Source organism: Pipistrellus hanaki, assembly GCF_964339955.1.
Source record: "Pipistrellus hanaki genome assembly, chromosome: 3".
NCBI lineage: Eukaryota > Metazoa > Chordata > Mammalia > Chiroptera > Vespertilionidae > Pipistrellus > Pipistrellus hanaki.
The window spans coordinates 127236446-127253515 of record NC_140505.1 but is presented as its reverse complement, the minus strand read 5'-3'; the positions used below and the strand labels follow the sequence as shown (position 1 = coordinate 127253515).

At 33.6% G+C, this 17070-nt stretch overlaps 1 protein-coding gene across 3 annotated transcripts in view; it reads left to right on the top strand.

The window, feature by feature from the left end:
* Positions 1 to 17070, top strand: part of TRHDE (thyrotropin releasing hormone degrading enzyme) — a 363581-nt gene that overhangs the window by 206292 nt on the left and 140219 nt on the right. For all 3 annotated transcript variants that reach the window (XM_084878863.1, XM_084878865.1, XM_084878864.1), the window contains exon 6: positions 3573 to 3710. In XM_084878863.1, the coding sequence (XP_084734989.1) occupies positions 3573 to 3710 (138 nt within the window). The remainder of the gene's footprint in view (positions 1 to 3572; positions 3711 to 17070) is intronic.

The window sequence follows — 17070 nt, the reverse complement described above, 5'->3', positions numbered from 1 at the left end:
CTCCCAACCCCAATCAGGGTCAGGTCAAGATTGGGCCTGCTGGGGGAAAGGGCTGCTGGTTATTGGCTGGCAGGCTCTGCCCCTAATTGGGGTTGGGGGGCTGATTGGGGCAGGGCTGGCCATGGGGAGGGGCCATGGGTGGTTGGCCAGCTGGCCCTGCCCCTGATGGATTGGGGGACTTATTAGGGGTGGGACAGGGAAGGAGGAGGTTGGAGGGCTGGCCCTGTTCCCTATTGGGGTGCGGAGTGAGATCATGAGCTGGCCTACTGTGATGGGGCGGGCTAATTGGGGGTGGGGCTGGCTAGGGGGAAGGCAGGGGGTTTTTGGCCGGTGGCCAGCTCTTGATCAGGATGGGAGAATGAATCAGGGACAGGCAGGCAGGGGGGAGGGGCCTTGAGGTTGGCTGGCTGGCCCTATCTCTTGATTGGCAAGTTTACTGGCCACAGTGGATGTCATAGAACTGGTTGTTATGATCATTATGGCTGGTATGGTCGCTGGCTTTTTATATATATATAGGTATTTGTTATATATATTTATGTATTTACAAAATAATAATTATATTATTTTCCTCAAAATTCTTTAGCATTTCTAGTCTGTAAGAAGAAATTATGATTTTGTTCGCTGTGGCTAATTATTTTATTTTATTTCATCTCACATTACAGCCACAATTTACTTAACTTTATTTTTGAACTTTCATAGTTTCAGGTCCACAGTAGGCAATGGATCAGTACTTAGTAGTTTTTGCTGTTATTATTATTATTGATGATAATGAGGAGGAGGAGGGTCCCATCCAGGTACTGACAGGCTAAGACCATTTATTGTGATGCAGGTCCTTATAAAAATTAGCACCTTCTCTCTTGGATGCCCTTTGTACTAGTACTTTTGTTAGATTTGATTTGCCTCTGGCTAGACTTTTCTTTTTTCTGTCTTAAGGTATTCTCTTCTTTTAGTTTTGTGAGTGCTCTTCTGACAGGCTTTTCCTCCTCTCCTTTCTTTCTCTCTTAATGCTATTTTTTTCTTAATTACACAATATCATTCTCTCCAACAATGTAGATCATTATATATATATTATATGCATATATATATATATATATATATATATATATATATATATATATTTGCTAATTGATGTAACACTACTAAATTTAGACACTGCTTCTTGAAATTCTAATTACTAGGCAAGTGTTTGTTTTTTTCTCCAGATGCATGAAGTGACATATCACATATAACTTAAATTTGCTTAAACAAGAAAGTTTCATTTTTGAAATTTACCTAAGATTTTATAATTACAATATAAATCCAATTACTTTATACCACTTAAAATTACATACATAAAACCATTATATGTTTACTAAATTTTAATATTGATCAATATATATTTATTGTTGCTAATTTAATAATTATGATTAAATAAAGCATCACTTTAAGTTCATTGTACACTGTGTTTTTTTATGAGATATATGACTCACATAATGGTATGGGCAATCACTATTTGAAGACTTGAATATTTTATCTTCTCAATGAAAATCACCTTTTCAATTAGTACTTCTTATAAAAAATGTTTATTGGTTAAGTTGAAATATAATTATACATTTCAGGATTCCTGCCATGAATTCCAATATCAAATAATTTTAATGTGTATTTTGAAATTGAGTAACAAGATTGCATACTTGCTTAAAAGTAGCACTAGCATTTTTTATTTTGGAAATACATGATTTTCTCTTACTTTTATAATTTTGCTTTATAATGCACTTAAAATGAGCTATGTAGATTCCTGCCTTTTTGTTCTTAAAATTTTAAATCACAAAGTCCAACTTTACACTCTTTAATTTTTCTTAGATGAAGAATTTAAGTTGAGAAAAAATACGGTATTAGTTTCTATCATATTTGTCAATTCATTCATTGTAAGTTTGAACTTCTCATTGTGGTGGCCTCTTTTTTAATTTTTAATTTTTTAAATGTTTTTATTGATTTCAGAGAGGAAGGGAGAGAGAGAGATAGAAACATCAAAGATGAGAGAGAATCATTGATTGATTGGCTGCTTCATGTATGCCCCATACCGGGGATTGAACCAGCATCCCTGGCATGTGCCCTGACAGGGAATCAAACCATGACCTCCTGGTTCATAGGTCAACATTCAATCACCAAGTAACACCAGCTGGAATCACTGTGGCCTCTTATGGTCTGGAGCAATCTTCTGGAACTCAGAGTGACTTTGGGTTCAGTCATTGCTTCATTGTCCTCTGATGGAGCACAGATCATTGATGTGAAACTCTTAGGACAAAAAGGACTGAAGAAATTAGATACATAGTCAATAGACTATAAAATAAGCTAATAAAAGTAAATCTTACAGTATATAGTTGGATTACTAATTACTTGAATCATTGATTAAACATGCTAAATCACTGAACCAATGATGAACAAAAATGTTTCTTTATAGCCAGATTTAAAGTAACACACACACATATGCCCAATTAACTATTGTTTTTAGCATATTTAGTTTCCATTTCTATTTTTTTAAAGTCCAGGATCAGTGTACTCTCAGCTTGAAATTACAACTCACTCAGAAATAACACACTGTTTATCTATCTGCTGGCTCAAAACTAGGAGGCTCCAGAAATGAATTCAGAATTAGCTAGAGCAATTTAAGTGTTGCACTCTTTAATCCCTGTAATGATACTCAGGTCCCAATTATCTAGGGGCTATTTAGCCCATATTATCTCTTGCTACTTCTTTTTTCTTTCCTTCTTCCCTCAATGAAGGCAGGAGGCCAGGCAGAGGAATAGCTAGCAGCATTTTTTTTTTTTAAACAAAACCCAAGCTGTTTCTTCAAATCAGGCTTCATGAAATAAAAACACCAAAGATGCAATTTTTCTTTAGTTTATTCCTAACATAACAAATCAGCTTTTATTACAGCAAATATTAATATCTATGAATTATACCCATTATTCTGACCTCACATATGCATTATACAATCCACAGATATTATAGTTTCATGTCAATAATGTCTTTTATTATTTATTGTTGTCTCCTGAAACAAATGTGTATATGTAAGTGTGTATGTGTGTGTGTGTGTGTGTGCACGCGTGTGTGTGTGAGAGAGAGAGAGAGAGAGAGAGAGAGAGAGAGAGAGAGAGAGAGAGAAAGAGAGAGACTGAGCTGTTCAAAGGTACTAGAAATAAATGGTATAAATAGCAAAATAGCACTGGAACCCTAAAGTTTAGTTAATATTGAACTAAACTAAGAAGGTTATTTGAGACTGGGATTGTAGTCTTGACCATGCAGAATGCACGACGAATAAGCTTAGTCAGTTTCACTATGTGCCCACTGCCCAGAGCCCACTGTTTCTATTTGTAGCTCATTGATTTTGTTTCATGTGCTCAGATCAACCACTTTCATATTAGACTAACTTAAGGGGCATTTTATTTACTGAGTTCTCTTTAGAGTTAAGTCTTGCCACGTAGGCTGATGAACATCATCAATTAAGAAACACTGGTTCTGTTCATGTCGTCACTCACATTCTGTCGTAACCATGAATCACCTATGATAATGCCCTGTCCACTGTATTGCAGGAAAAACAGAGGTTTCTGACGGATGTTCTGCACGAAGTGATGCTGCTTGATGGCTTGGCCAGTTCCCATCCAGTATCACAGGAAGTGCTACAGGCAACAGACATTGACAGGGTGTTTGACTGGATCGCATATAAAAAGGTGGGAATAGATAAAACACAAGTGCCAACTGGATATTTCACTAATCTGAGGAAGCCAAGCTATTTCATGCTACATGTATTATATTTTTCTCTTCTTCCAGCTCATAGAAATAAGACTGTGAGTTAGAAAACATAGAGTTACTAGGTTCGTGTTATTTTATGAATTAAAACTTTGTTTTACAAATCAGTAAAATGGAGATGAATGTTTGCCAAATGCATAGAAATATTGGAACTATTAATGAATAAATGTTTGGAGACTCAATAAGAAATTGCTGTAGAAATGGAGTTATGTAAATGTCAGTTCTAATGTTATTAATAAGAGAACTGACTGATACTAGTATATTGACAAATAGTTTTTTCTTGAATGTCCTTTAAAAATGTACTTATTTGGATTGCAGATGCCAATGGGGGTGTAGACAGGGACATGGCATATATTTTAAAAACAATGTTTAAGGGAGATTTGGGGGATTAAGCATGTTTCCTGGATAAAACATAATAAATGAAAATTTAAAGACAACTTGGAATGGCAGAGATTTTGCACAAATGATCAGACATTAAAATATGATACACTATGAACTTTTCCCCATTGTCAGTTGGATTGGGATTTTCCTTATACCCCTTCTTTTAGTTCTAATTTTAGTAGAGCATGTATATCTCATAGTTTAACACTTAGTAGTCATTTAATAATTATTAAAATAATATTAAAGTCTACTATATTATTGGCCTATTGACTCGCATTTATATTATAGGATTTCTATGTACTTTATTGATTTAATAATGTTTCCAGTTTTTAAAAGTGTTAAAAGCAAGATACTCTTTTTTTCTTAAATACAAGATATTTCTAATTATAAGTCAAGATCAAATAATGATTCATCAGAATTCTTTGGTGCAGTAATTTAGATATATGGTTTTGCATTCCGGTAATGACTATCTCAATGATTAGTTAATACTCTATGCTATAAAATGTAAGGCTATACATAGTGCTAGAAAATATCTGTTCAAGATACTGATCATCACATTGGCTCCAAAAGAGTATTTTTGATATTTTATAAAAATAAGTGAAAGTGTAGAATTATATTTAAAATCTAGTAATTTTTATATATGAATTTTTGGGCTAGATTTTGCTGGATATACACTCAGTTACTTATATTGTATTAATTCTTGAAATATAATGCAAAAGTAATTTAAGATAGCTTGAGATGAGTTTAGAGACATGTCTGGAGTTATTTCCCACCTACCACCAATTCTATGATTATTTGTACAATATATAAGAACTTACTTCAGGATGAATATTAGAAAAATATTATTTTGAGTAAATATGTTAGAATATATTTTATAAAAAAACATTTATTCCAGCTTCATTATATTTGAGTAATTATAAATTTATTCAAGAAGTATTATTTTACACTCTTTATATTTTGGTGCAAAGACTTGCCATTTTACAAATGTGACAAATAAACTTTGCCATGATTCTTGGGACCATGATTATAAAGACTACTGGATAGTAGTCTAGCCAGGTTTTCTTTCAACTTTATTAAGGAAACAACTGACAAATGTAATTATACGTATTTAAGATGTACAATGTGATGATATACATGGTGGGATGATTACTAAGGTCAAGATAATTAAAATACATCCATCACCTCACATAGTTAACTTTTCTTTTGTGGTGAGAATGCCCATGATTGACTCAGCAATTTTCAAGTATGTGATACCATATTATTAACTACTAGATGCCCGATACACAAAATTCATGCAAGAGTAGGCTTTTGCAGCCCCTGCTGCCTTGGCCCTCGCAGCCCCTGCTCTTCAGCTCTCGCAGCCTCAGCTTTGTCCAGAAGGTCATCCAGATGGTTGTTTAGCTGTTCAGCTGTTCGGTTGATTTACATATTACACTTTTATTATTATTATAGATAGTCACCATGATGTACATTAGGTCATCAGAACATATTCTTCTTACTCCTAAAAGTTTGTACCTTTGGACATATATCACCCCATTTCCCTCTTTCAATTGACCATGGCAATCACAATTGTATTCTTTATTTCCATGAACTTGGCTTTAAAAAAAATTCCACATAGAAGCAATACCATATAATAGCTGTCTTCCTCTTTCTGGCTTATTTTACTTAGCATAATAGCCTCCAATTTTATTCATGTTGTAAATGGCAGGATTTCCTTTTTATGGCTTAATAATGTTCCCTTATAAATATATTTTTCTGTGTAATTAATTAATTTATTGAAAGACTGTTTCTATTTTATTTTGCCAATTGTGAATCAATGCTAAAAGGAACATGGTTTGTAGATATATATATTTTTAAGAGACTGATTTCAGTTCCTTTTGATATACCCCTGAGTAGGATGGTTAAATTATATTTTTAATTTCTTGAGGAACTTTAATATTGTTTTCCATAATGGCTGTCCCAATTTACATTCTTAGCAGCACTGTATAGGGTGCCTTTTACTTCACATCCTTGCTGACATCTGTAATCTCTTGGCTTTTTCATAGTGGGTATGAGATGTTGGCTCATTATGGTTTTGATTGCATTTTCCTTAAAATTAATGATGTTGAGCCTCTTTTCATATACCTGTTGGCCACTGTATGTCTTCTTTTCAGGTTCTTTGTCCATTTCTAATTGGATTACTTGTTATTTTGCTATTGAGTTATATGAGTATTTTATATATTTCAGATTTTAACCCCATATCAGATATGTGGTTTGCAATTTTTTTTTCTTCCCATTTCGTAGTTTGCCTTTTGAGTTTATTGATTGTTTCTGTTGTTGGGCCAAGGCTCTTTAGTTTGATGTAGTCCTATTTGTTTTTTTTTGTTTGTTTGTTTGTTTTGTTTTGTTTTTTTAGCTCTTGTTGCCTGTGCTTTTGGTGTCTTATCTAATCACTAGCCCTGTGCAGGAATCCATGCACCAGTAGCTTGCTGCTACCCTCCAGTAGCTCTCTGTCCACTGCTTGCCCTGCTATCGTTCCCCCCTCATTCCCCATAGCTTGCTGCCCTGCCCCCTCCTGTAGCACTTCACTGCTCTCTTGTAGCTTGCTGACCCATTCTCCTAGTGATCCAGTCATTACGTGGTCTGTTGTTATGCTTCATGGTGTAAGGACCATTTGCATATTACATCTTTATTATATAGGCTTGCTAAGACCAATGTTAAGGATCTCTTCCCCTTTGTTTTCTTGTAGGAGTTTTATGGTTTCAGGCTTATACTTAAGTCTCTGATTCATTTTGACTGAATTTTTTTTTGAGTAGTATATGAAAGGAGTCCAGTCTAACTCTTTTGCATGTGGATATTGTTTCACACCACCATTTATAGAAGAGAGTATCATTTCACCATATGAGTTCTTGGTGCTCTTGTCCAAAAGTAGTTGACCATATATTCATGGAATTATATTGTTGCTCTCTATTTCATTCTACTGCTTCTATGTACATTTTTTTTTTTTTGCAAGTACCATGCTTTATGGTGTAAGGACTGTTGTTTATTACAATAGCCTTATAATATAGCTTAAAATTAGGGAGTGTGATAGCTTAGCTTAGTTGTTTCTCAGGATTTCATGATTGCTTTGGCTATTTGAGGTCCTCTCTGGTCCCACATCAATTTTAGGACAAGTCACTGGAGTTTTGATAGGGTTTTCATTGAATTTGTGGATCGCTTTGTGTTGTCTGGATATTTTAACAATATTATTTCTTCTCATTCAAGAACATGGATATATTTCCCTTTATTTGTGTCTTCCTCAATTTCTTTCTTCAGTGTCATAGTTTTTCAGTGTATAAGTCTTTCACCTCCTTGGTTAAATTTATTCATAAGTATTTTATTGCTTTGATGATTTTGTAAAAAGGATTGCTTTCTTAATTTCTCTTTTATATAATTCATTGCTAATGTATAAAAACCCTAAGATTTGTTTGTTTAATCAACTGATTTTGTACCCTTCAATTTTATTCAATTAATTTATTAGTTGTAATAATTTTTTTTGTGGAATCCTTAAGGTTTTCTGTCATCTACAAAGATAGATGATTTTACTTCTTCCTTTCTGATTTGGATGCCTTTGCTTCTTTTTAAAAAAGTAATTAATCAATTAAACAATTATTCTTTTTTTTTTTTGCTTAGTTGCTATGGCTAGGACTTTCAGTACTGTGATGAATAGAAATGGTGAGATTGGGCAGCCATGTCTTATTCCTGATCTTAGAAAAAGGTCTTTTGACTTTTCACCATTGAATGTAATATTAGCTGTGGGTTTGTTTTCATGTCTAGCCACGTAAAGTACTATTCTTATTACATGTTTTCAAGTGATATTAGGATCTACTCATTTTCAATGAAGACTTCTAAAGAAAAAAAATCTTCTTTTTTGAACAGCTATAGTGAGATATAATTAAAGTATGGTAAACTGCACATTTAAAAGGTATGATTTGACATGTTTGATATATATCAAACTTTAATTATACCATACTTTAATTATTATATATATATATATATATATATATATATATATATATATATATATAATGAAAGCATCACCATAATCAAGTTAATTAATATATGCATTAGAAATTTGCTCATGCCTCTTTATAATTTCTCTTCCCATCCCTCTTCATGCTTCCATTGATCAACTTTTTCATTATAGATTAAATTTCATGTTCTAGAATTTTATATACATGGAATCATACAGTATCACTCTTTTTTGTTTTCCTTCTTTTACTCCACAGAATGATTTTCAGGTACATTCACGTTGCATATATGAATATAATACAATTAGTTTATTCACCTCAACATTTGGGTTGTTTCTAGTTTTTACTATTACTAATAATCTTGCTATGACCATTTGTGTATAAGTCATTGCATGTGTACTTGCTTTTATTTCTCTTGGGTAAACACCTAGAAGTGGGATGTTCAGATGATATGATAGGTATGCTTAATGTTTTAAGGCTGTTGAATGAACTGTTTTCTAATGTAGTTGTACCATTGTACCATGGCACATTCCCACAGACAGTATACAGGGTTCTACTTTCTCCACTTCTTTCCCAACAATAACTAGGTATAATCAGTTCTGTTAGTGTAGATAATGTAAGGTATTTCATTGCAGTTGTAAATTACATTATCCTAATGGCTAATGCTATTGATCATTTCTTTTCATTTGTTTATTCTCCCTCATGTGTCTTCCTTGGTGAAGGACCAGTTCAAATTCTTTGCTCATTTAAAAAAAAAATGTGGGTTGCTTTCTTACTATAAAATTTTGAGGGTTATTTATATGCTCTGAATCAGGTTCTCTATAAGATACATGATATGCAAATAATATTTCTCCCTAATAGTGACCTGTCTCTCATTTTCATGTCAGTGTTTTTCTAAAAGCAGTAGGTGTTAATTAAGTATATTTTATCATCTTTTTTTTTTTTTAAGTGAAAGTATCATATTGAAGAAATCTTTGATTAACTTAAGGCTATATAGGTTTTTCTTTTTCTTTTTTCTTCTAGAAATTTTATAGTTTTAGGTTTATAATTAGATCTATGGTTTATTTGAGTTAATTTTTTACATATAGTGAAGTCTGAATATATTTTTATTCTTTAAAAATATGGATATTATATTTTTCAAGAACCATTTCCTGAAAAGTTTATCCTTTTTTTCTCTGATTTGGCTTTGCATATTTGTTGAAAATTAGTGGACTATTTATTTGTGAGTCTATTTTTCTAAGCAATATAGTTTTCAGCATATAAATCTTCATATTTATTTCTAAATATTTCACATTTTCAGACTATTGTAAATGATACTGTTTTAATTTCCATTTATTATTATTTTTGTTCTATGTAGAAATGCAAATTATTTTTGTATGATTATCTTAGAAAATGTTAAGTAGAAGAAGTGAGAGCAGGCATCTCTGTATTGTTCCTGATTTTAGGAGTAATATATTCACTCTTTCACCATTAGGTATGATTTTTCCTCAAATATTTTATAAGTACACTTTATCAAGTTGAAAGAGTTTCATTGTGTTTTGACATTACTGATAATTTTAACCTGAAATGTATGCTGATTCCAACAAATCCCTTTCTCCCATCTATCAAGGTGATTATATTTTTGTTTATGTTGCTTTACTTTATAATGTGGTGAATTATAGTAATTGATTTTTGAATGTTAGATTATCCTTGAATTTATGAGACAAATACCATTTGATCATAATGTATTTTTAAAATATATTGTTGGATTCAATTTGCTGAATTTTTTTTTTTTTTGAAAATTCGTATCTATATTCAGTAGGGATACTGGTCTGTAGTTTTTCTTTTATTTCTTGTAATATTTTTGTCTGGTTTTATTAATGCTATAAGGCTAGCCTCATAGGATGTAAACTACTCTTTTTCAAGTTTCTTGAAGAATTTAAGTAGAATTTATATTCTTTCTTTATTAAATATTTGGTATCAATAGAATTTATCAGTACAGCAATCTGGGCTGGAATTGTCTTCATGAGAAGACTTTTTAAAAATATGCTTTTATTGATTTTTAGAGAGAGATGAAGGAAGAAGGATACATAGAGAGAAACACCGATGAGAGAGGAACATCATTGATCAGCTGCCTCCTGCACAGATCCTATTGGGATTTGAGCCCCAAACCAGGACATGTACTCTGACCTGGAACTGAACCAGCAACCTCTTGATTCCTGGGTCAATGCTCAACCACTGAGCACATCAGCCAGGCAGGGAAGGTTTTTAACTAATGATTTCATTAATATGTAGCAGGTTATTCAGTTTTCTTAAGTAATCTTTAGTAATTTGTATGTTTTCAACTATTTGACCCATTTCATCTAAGATGCTTAATTTATTGGCATAAAGTTGTACATGATATATTCTCTTATTGTTTTAATAACCACAGCATCTCTAAAAATGCAAGTTAATTTATTCCAGATATTGTTAATTTTTGTCTTATTCTTTTTCTTAGTCTAGCTGGAAGTTTGTTTATACTATTTATTTCTAAAAATCTAGTTTTTTGTTTAGTTGGTTTTTGCTTTTACTGGCTATTTTATAGACTTATCTTTCTAATCAATATTATTTCCTTCTATATACATTGGGTTTAACTTGTACTCCTTTTCTGATTTCTTAAGGTACAAGCTGAGGTCTTTAGTTGGAGACTTTTCTTCTATTATAATTAAGGTGTTTATTCCATAATTGTTCTCCTAAGTGTATTACCAAATGGTGTGCTCCAAGTTTTGATATATTGAGGTTTCATTTTCATTCACTTTAAAATACTTTATATTTTCACATTTGATTTATTAATTATCCCATGAGTTATTAAAATGCATTTTTTAGTTTACAAATATTTGACTATTTTTCCAGAAAGTTTTTTTTTTTGTTATTTAAGTTTTATTTAATTTTACTATGGTTGGTATGGCTTGAATCTTCTTAGAATTTGATGTCTGTTGGTAAATGTATCGCATGCACTTCAAAAGAATGTGTATTTCATTGTTGTTGGCTGGAATGTTTTATAAATGGCAATTAGGTCGAGTTGGATGATAAGAGTTGTTTAAGTCTTCTATATTCTTATTAATTTTCTGTTTACTTGTTGATCATGTTAACTTGATGGGCCCTCATTGTTTGGATTCACGCACAAGGTGCCAAATCAAACATCTAAAAATTTAGTAAAATATAGTGACCCCTGTTCCTGCTAGCATGTATGGAAAATAATTTTCAAATGTAAATGTGCAAAAATAAAAATAAGAACAAGTTGGCTGTAATATCAGGGGCTTCATTTTGCCTGCTTCTTTCCCAGTACTTAATGTATTTAGTGCTTTTGTTCAATTCTCCAACTTGGCTTATCTCAAGTTTTTTCTAGTAGTAAATCAGCATGTGGGTAATATGCAATAACCAATTTAACTTTGTAGATGGAATGAATAAACCATTTATGGGTGCATGACAGATAATGTGGATAATTATACAACCATAAATAATATTAATTGCTAACATTCATTGAATGAGTAGTCTGTGATTGGCACTGTGCCAAATTCTTTACATTTAACTCATTTAATTATCATAATCTTCCTTTGGGGATATTATTTTCATTTTAAAATCGAGTCATGATCAATCCAAGGATATGTTGGCCAGAAAACCAGGTTCTAGTGCCAACATTCTTACTACTACCATATTCAATCAACAACTCTGGTTGAAGCACTTATCCCAAAATCATGTGTAAGCCTCTGCTTATGTTCCAGGCACTCTGTGCTGAGTGCTAAGGTACAACAGTCAATAAGACATAAAGGAGAGACAGATTATAAATATCAGTGCAGTTACATATAAGTGTTAACAGCAGTATTTCCCCTTTAAATGTAGAAACGTAACTCAAGCCATCTTAAGCAATGGGAAGGAATTTGTTGACTGAATAATTGATCAGCCTGAGATTTAACATAAGCTTAAAGAATGGCTAAAACCAAGTATTTCAGCAATATCATCAGAAATCTACTTTTTATCAGCTTCATGGCTCCTTCCCTCTATCTGACATAATTTCTAATAATTCTTACAGAGGTAGTCCCAAACAAATTTGCCTGAACGAGTCCTCAGCCTTATGATCCTAATGAGCTCAGAGAAAAAGTAAACTTTCTGCTTCACAACAGAATCTATTTTTGTTCCCCCAAAGGGCTGTGGTTTGTTCTGATTAGGTAATAGATCACCACTGACCAGTCCCTATGTCGTGGGCCAGAGATCCCTGTGGACATTCTGACCGGCCAGCAAGTCTAATGAGCTCATCTGCTGGTGGAGAGATTGATAGGCCATGGAATCAAAAGGCCCACTGAAGTCAGTCGAAGTAGGGATTCTAAATAAAATGATGGTTAGAAAAAAGTAATGGATGCCAACCTCAAAATCTTAGGAATTATGATAAAAATAAGAATAAGATGTAGTTATGTGGTTAAGAGGAAGGAGAGTGATAAAAAGGTACAAAAAGGAACCCTTTTGCAGAGAAGGTTCATAAAAGGAACACAGTAGTGATTGAGTAAAATAATCAAAGATTTGACATGATCATAGAACAGCGAGGGTTTGGGGTAATAGATAGGTTGGGAAGGTAAGATTGTAAGAACTTGGAAGTGATAGTAAAAAGTTTGACCTTTATTCAGCAGATCAGAATTGCATTCTAGAAAGAATAGTTCTGTAGTTGTGGTCGAGACAGAAATAACATGATAGATCTAGAAATTTCAGAAAGTATTGTTGTGCCTATAGTTGTAGCATGTAGAACTTATTATTTTTTTATATTGTACTATTGGCACTTAATAAAAACTTCTTGCCACCGCCCTCCCATGTTCTCTTCCCCAAAGATACCTGTTACTAGATAATATTAACCTCTGCCGGAAGTCAACCTCACATTGCATCAGCACTTTGCTGGCTTAACTTCTCTCATTATACTAATTGTCCCCACTCTTGTTTTTTGTTATTCTTCCTGCATAGTAATTTTATTATACTTTAAATCACCTGTTATATAAAAATGTATTATAAGGGTGGAGAAGATTACAGAGAAATAAAGATTAGGAACTAACAGAACAGATACTAATTTTTGTGGATTTAAATTAAAAAACTGAGTGTTTTGCAGAAATACCAAGTAATGTTCAACATGGATCATATCAAGGCCTTATTGATTAAATGAATTAAAAAAACTAAAATTACATACATATTTTTAAAATGGGGAGAGAAAAAGGTAAGAACTAGTCTGTAAGGTAAAAGAGTTGAAAGCATTACATCTAATAAACTGGTTGTCAGTAACAAGTTTTCCATTTTAATAATAGATTGAAAATGAGGATGCTTTTGCCCTAAAAATATAATGAAAATAAGAAAATGCTGTGTAAAGATAGAAAGATTGGAAAAGATAGATTAACATGGTTTCTTTTCTCTAAAAGCACAAAGGGAAATATGAATTAATGACCCAATGACCTGGGTGGTGAAAGAAAGTGAAGGCTCATTAAATTTACATATGATGCTAAGTTGAGGAGGATTGCTATAAGCTTGGGAGAGAGGAACAGATTTGAATATGACTTAAGCACATATAAAGAGGATACTTTAAAAACACAAGCACTTTTTAGCAATTCTTATATCAAGGTTGATATATTTTAGAAATAAAATGAAGTTACCCAGAGTGAAAGGAAAGAATTGGCAAGCTGAGAAAAAATCCACAAGGGATCATGGGAAAGATGAATAAAAAAGGGAGGTGTGGCAATTCAACTTGCAGTACTCTACCAACATATTCCAGATTTAAAGTTTAAAAATCTTTATATGGCCAATGAGGAGAATATATACAGTTTTTATCATTTTTAGAGGTGAACGTGAAAAGGCCAATGAGTCATTTTCACTATTGTTTCTTCTGATACCAGGTTCTGCATCCACAGCATCCTTTTAGCCAGGTCCTGATTAGTACACGGGAGGGCACATGCTAACTTTCTATATGGGACAAGTCGTTTCTCTAGGGAAAAAATAAGATGGCACCTCCCATCAAGAATATAACTACTGCTGGACATAAAACATGAAGTAAAAATAGTAATTATACTAAGTAATAGTAAATAACATTTTTAGTTTAATGAGCACTTACTACATACAAGGCATCTTGCGAAACTTTGCATGTATTATCTCCATTTACTTCCAACAGAAAACTTGGAATGTAGGCATTTTAACCCATTTTTACTGATGAGAAAACTGAGTCTGAAGAGGTTATTTTCACAGGGTTAGACATCTAGAAAGTGAACAAGCCAGGACTTGTTCAGATTTGTCTAACTCCAAATTCTGTGCTCTTATTATATAAAACATTATATAAAACATTTTACCAATAAATGAATATATTTTAAGGAAAGTTAGGATATGAACCATCTCAGTGGATGGCAACTCCAAATTTAGGCCACCTTTGAGCCTCTCTTTTGCTTGTTCATTGTATTTGTGCAAATCTTGTTGTCCCTGCTGTCAACGTATTTCTAGAATCAGACCTCTTCCTCCCACCATTGCTGTTGCCACATGGTCTGAATCACCATCATATTGCCATATCGTTTTCTACAAGCTTTCTTTTTTCTAGAATCCTGCTCCCTACAGTCTACTTTCAAGCAATCATTCAGAGTGATCTTTTTTGAAACCTAAGTAAGATAGTGCCACTTCTTTGCTTGAAATCCTATCTGCAAAATGAGAAAAGGTGGTCTTTACAATGACTTGCAAGGCCTTATCTGATCTCCACTCACCTCATTTTCCCCAAGACCCCACAGACTCCTGATCCTCATTTTATCTGCTATCATTTCCACTTTATCTATTATTGCTGTCCCTTCACTCATGGCTACTCCTACTTTCCTAGCTCTCTTGCTTCCCATGAAATCAACTCCCTCCCACACTATGGCCTTTGAACTGGCTATTTCCTTTGTAGGAAATGATGTTACTTCTTATATCAGCATGGTTCTAACTTGTTCTCCTTGAAGCCTTTATTTAAATGTCACCTACTGAAAGAGATCACCCATGTTAATGTCAATTGACACCGCCATTCTGCTCTTCACCTATTTTCCTTAGTCTGGTCCGCCTACTATTTTGTCCCATTGCACTCATCACCTTCTTAACAGGTTATACAATTTATTCAACATTATGTTTCCTATATTATCTGGCTTCTCATTTCCCCCCATTAAATGTGAGCTTCATAAAGTGACAGATCTATGCCTGTTTTTCATTGTTTTCCAGTATTCATTCGACTGCCTGCATGTGCTCAATAAGTATTCCTTGCGTTGAATTAAAGTAAACGCCAGAGAAGCAATACAAACAAAATGTTATGGTGTTTCAGAGGGGAAGCTCCCATCTGTTAAAAAGGATTAAGAAAGAGAGTTGGCACTTAAAATAGGATTAAAGAGATTTTTATGTAATTCCATATGAATTCCAGAGGGGGAGAAAAATTATGTTGCCCAGTCATTCTGTTTTCTAGTGGGTCTGTCACAAGTGGCCTGACCCCTCAGCCCTGGACCTCCAGGGATCCCTATCCTGTCAATTCAGCTCTTCTCCTGTGGTTTCTGCATTCTCCTGCCTCAGGCACAACCAGTCCCCAGTTCTGCAAGTTTTTCCAGCTTTTATTCTTAAACAGTCCTTCTTAGCCTTGCTTTCTCTTTTACAGTCAACTACATACATATTATTAAATGAATGTAATGACTACTTTGCCCTCTATGACACTTCGGTACATATTCTAGATCAGGGGTCCTCAAACTTTTTAAAGTGGGGGCCAGATCACGGTCCCTCAGAGAGCTGGAGGGCCGGACTATATGAACTACTAATTCCTACTGTAACACCTTGGCTGCGCTCACTGCCCAAAAAACCTGGCGGGCAGGATCAGACTCCCCTGGGGGCTGCATGTGGCCCACGGGCCGTAGTTTGAAGACCCCTGTTCTAGATGCAGCATCTGATGCATTGTGTATAGCTATTTAGGGTAACTATAGCACTTGTGGTCCTTTCTGTTCAATACTTGGACAGCAGGCTTTTAGTCAGGTATATAATAGCAATAATACAAGTATCAGGAATAATAGTATCAATTGCTTTTGAAGGTCTATTTTTCCTCTGGATATGCACTTAATAATCCCAATTAATCTTCCACCACTGTAAAATAGATATTCTTTTCTCCAATTTACATAAGAGTAAACAGAGGCCCAGGGGTTTTAAGGTTATCCTCAGGCTCCCCGGGGTCAGAGCTGGGATTCACTTATCACTGTTTCTAATTCATGCCTTTTCCACTCTACCAGCATACTCTCTTTAGCTAATTACCTATTATGCCACTGTTTCAACAGGAAATATGATTTGAGTTACAATCTTTTGACATATACTAATGGAAGGGATTTTCCCTGAATGAAAAGTGCCGTATTTTAAAATAAGTAATGTACTGGCATGCAAATGAAAAATAAGGGTTATAAAATCTGGGAAGTAATAATCACTGGTTATGATCATCTTGTAAAGAAAAATGTGAACAGCTTAAGAGACTGAGAAAAATTAAGCAAAGAACAGAGAGAAGGATGGAGGAGCTGAGAAAGATTGATTTAGAAACAATTGGAGAGAAAACCTTATCAGAAAAGCTAAGGAATGAATATGCCCACACTGAAGAATAGAGGGCTTAGGGGTAATTTAATAATTGGTTCTAATATGTAACTGCTCATTATCCGAAGGCTGCTCACCAGTTCTCTGTCAAGAGCAGGATAAATGGCCTTAAATTTCAGTTAATCTGAGAAAGAACTTCATAACATAAAAGGCAATTAAACATTTTAATATGAACTAGTAAGATTATAAATTCTTTATTTTTTTATATTCTTTAAAAATATACTTTGATTGACAGAGACTTAACATGGGTTGTTGATCACACCATACAGTGTACAGATGACATGCGGTAGAATTGTGCACC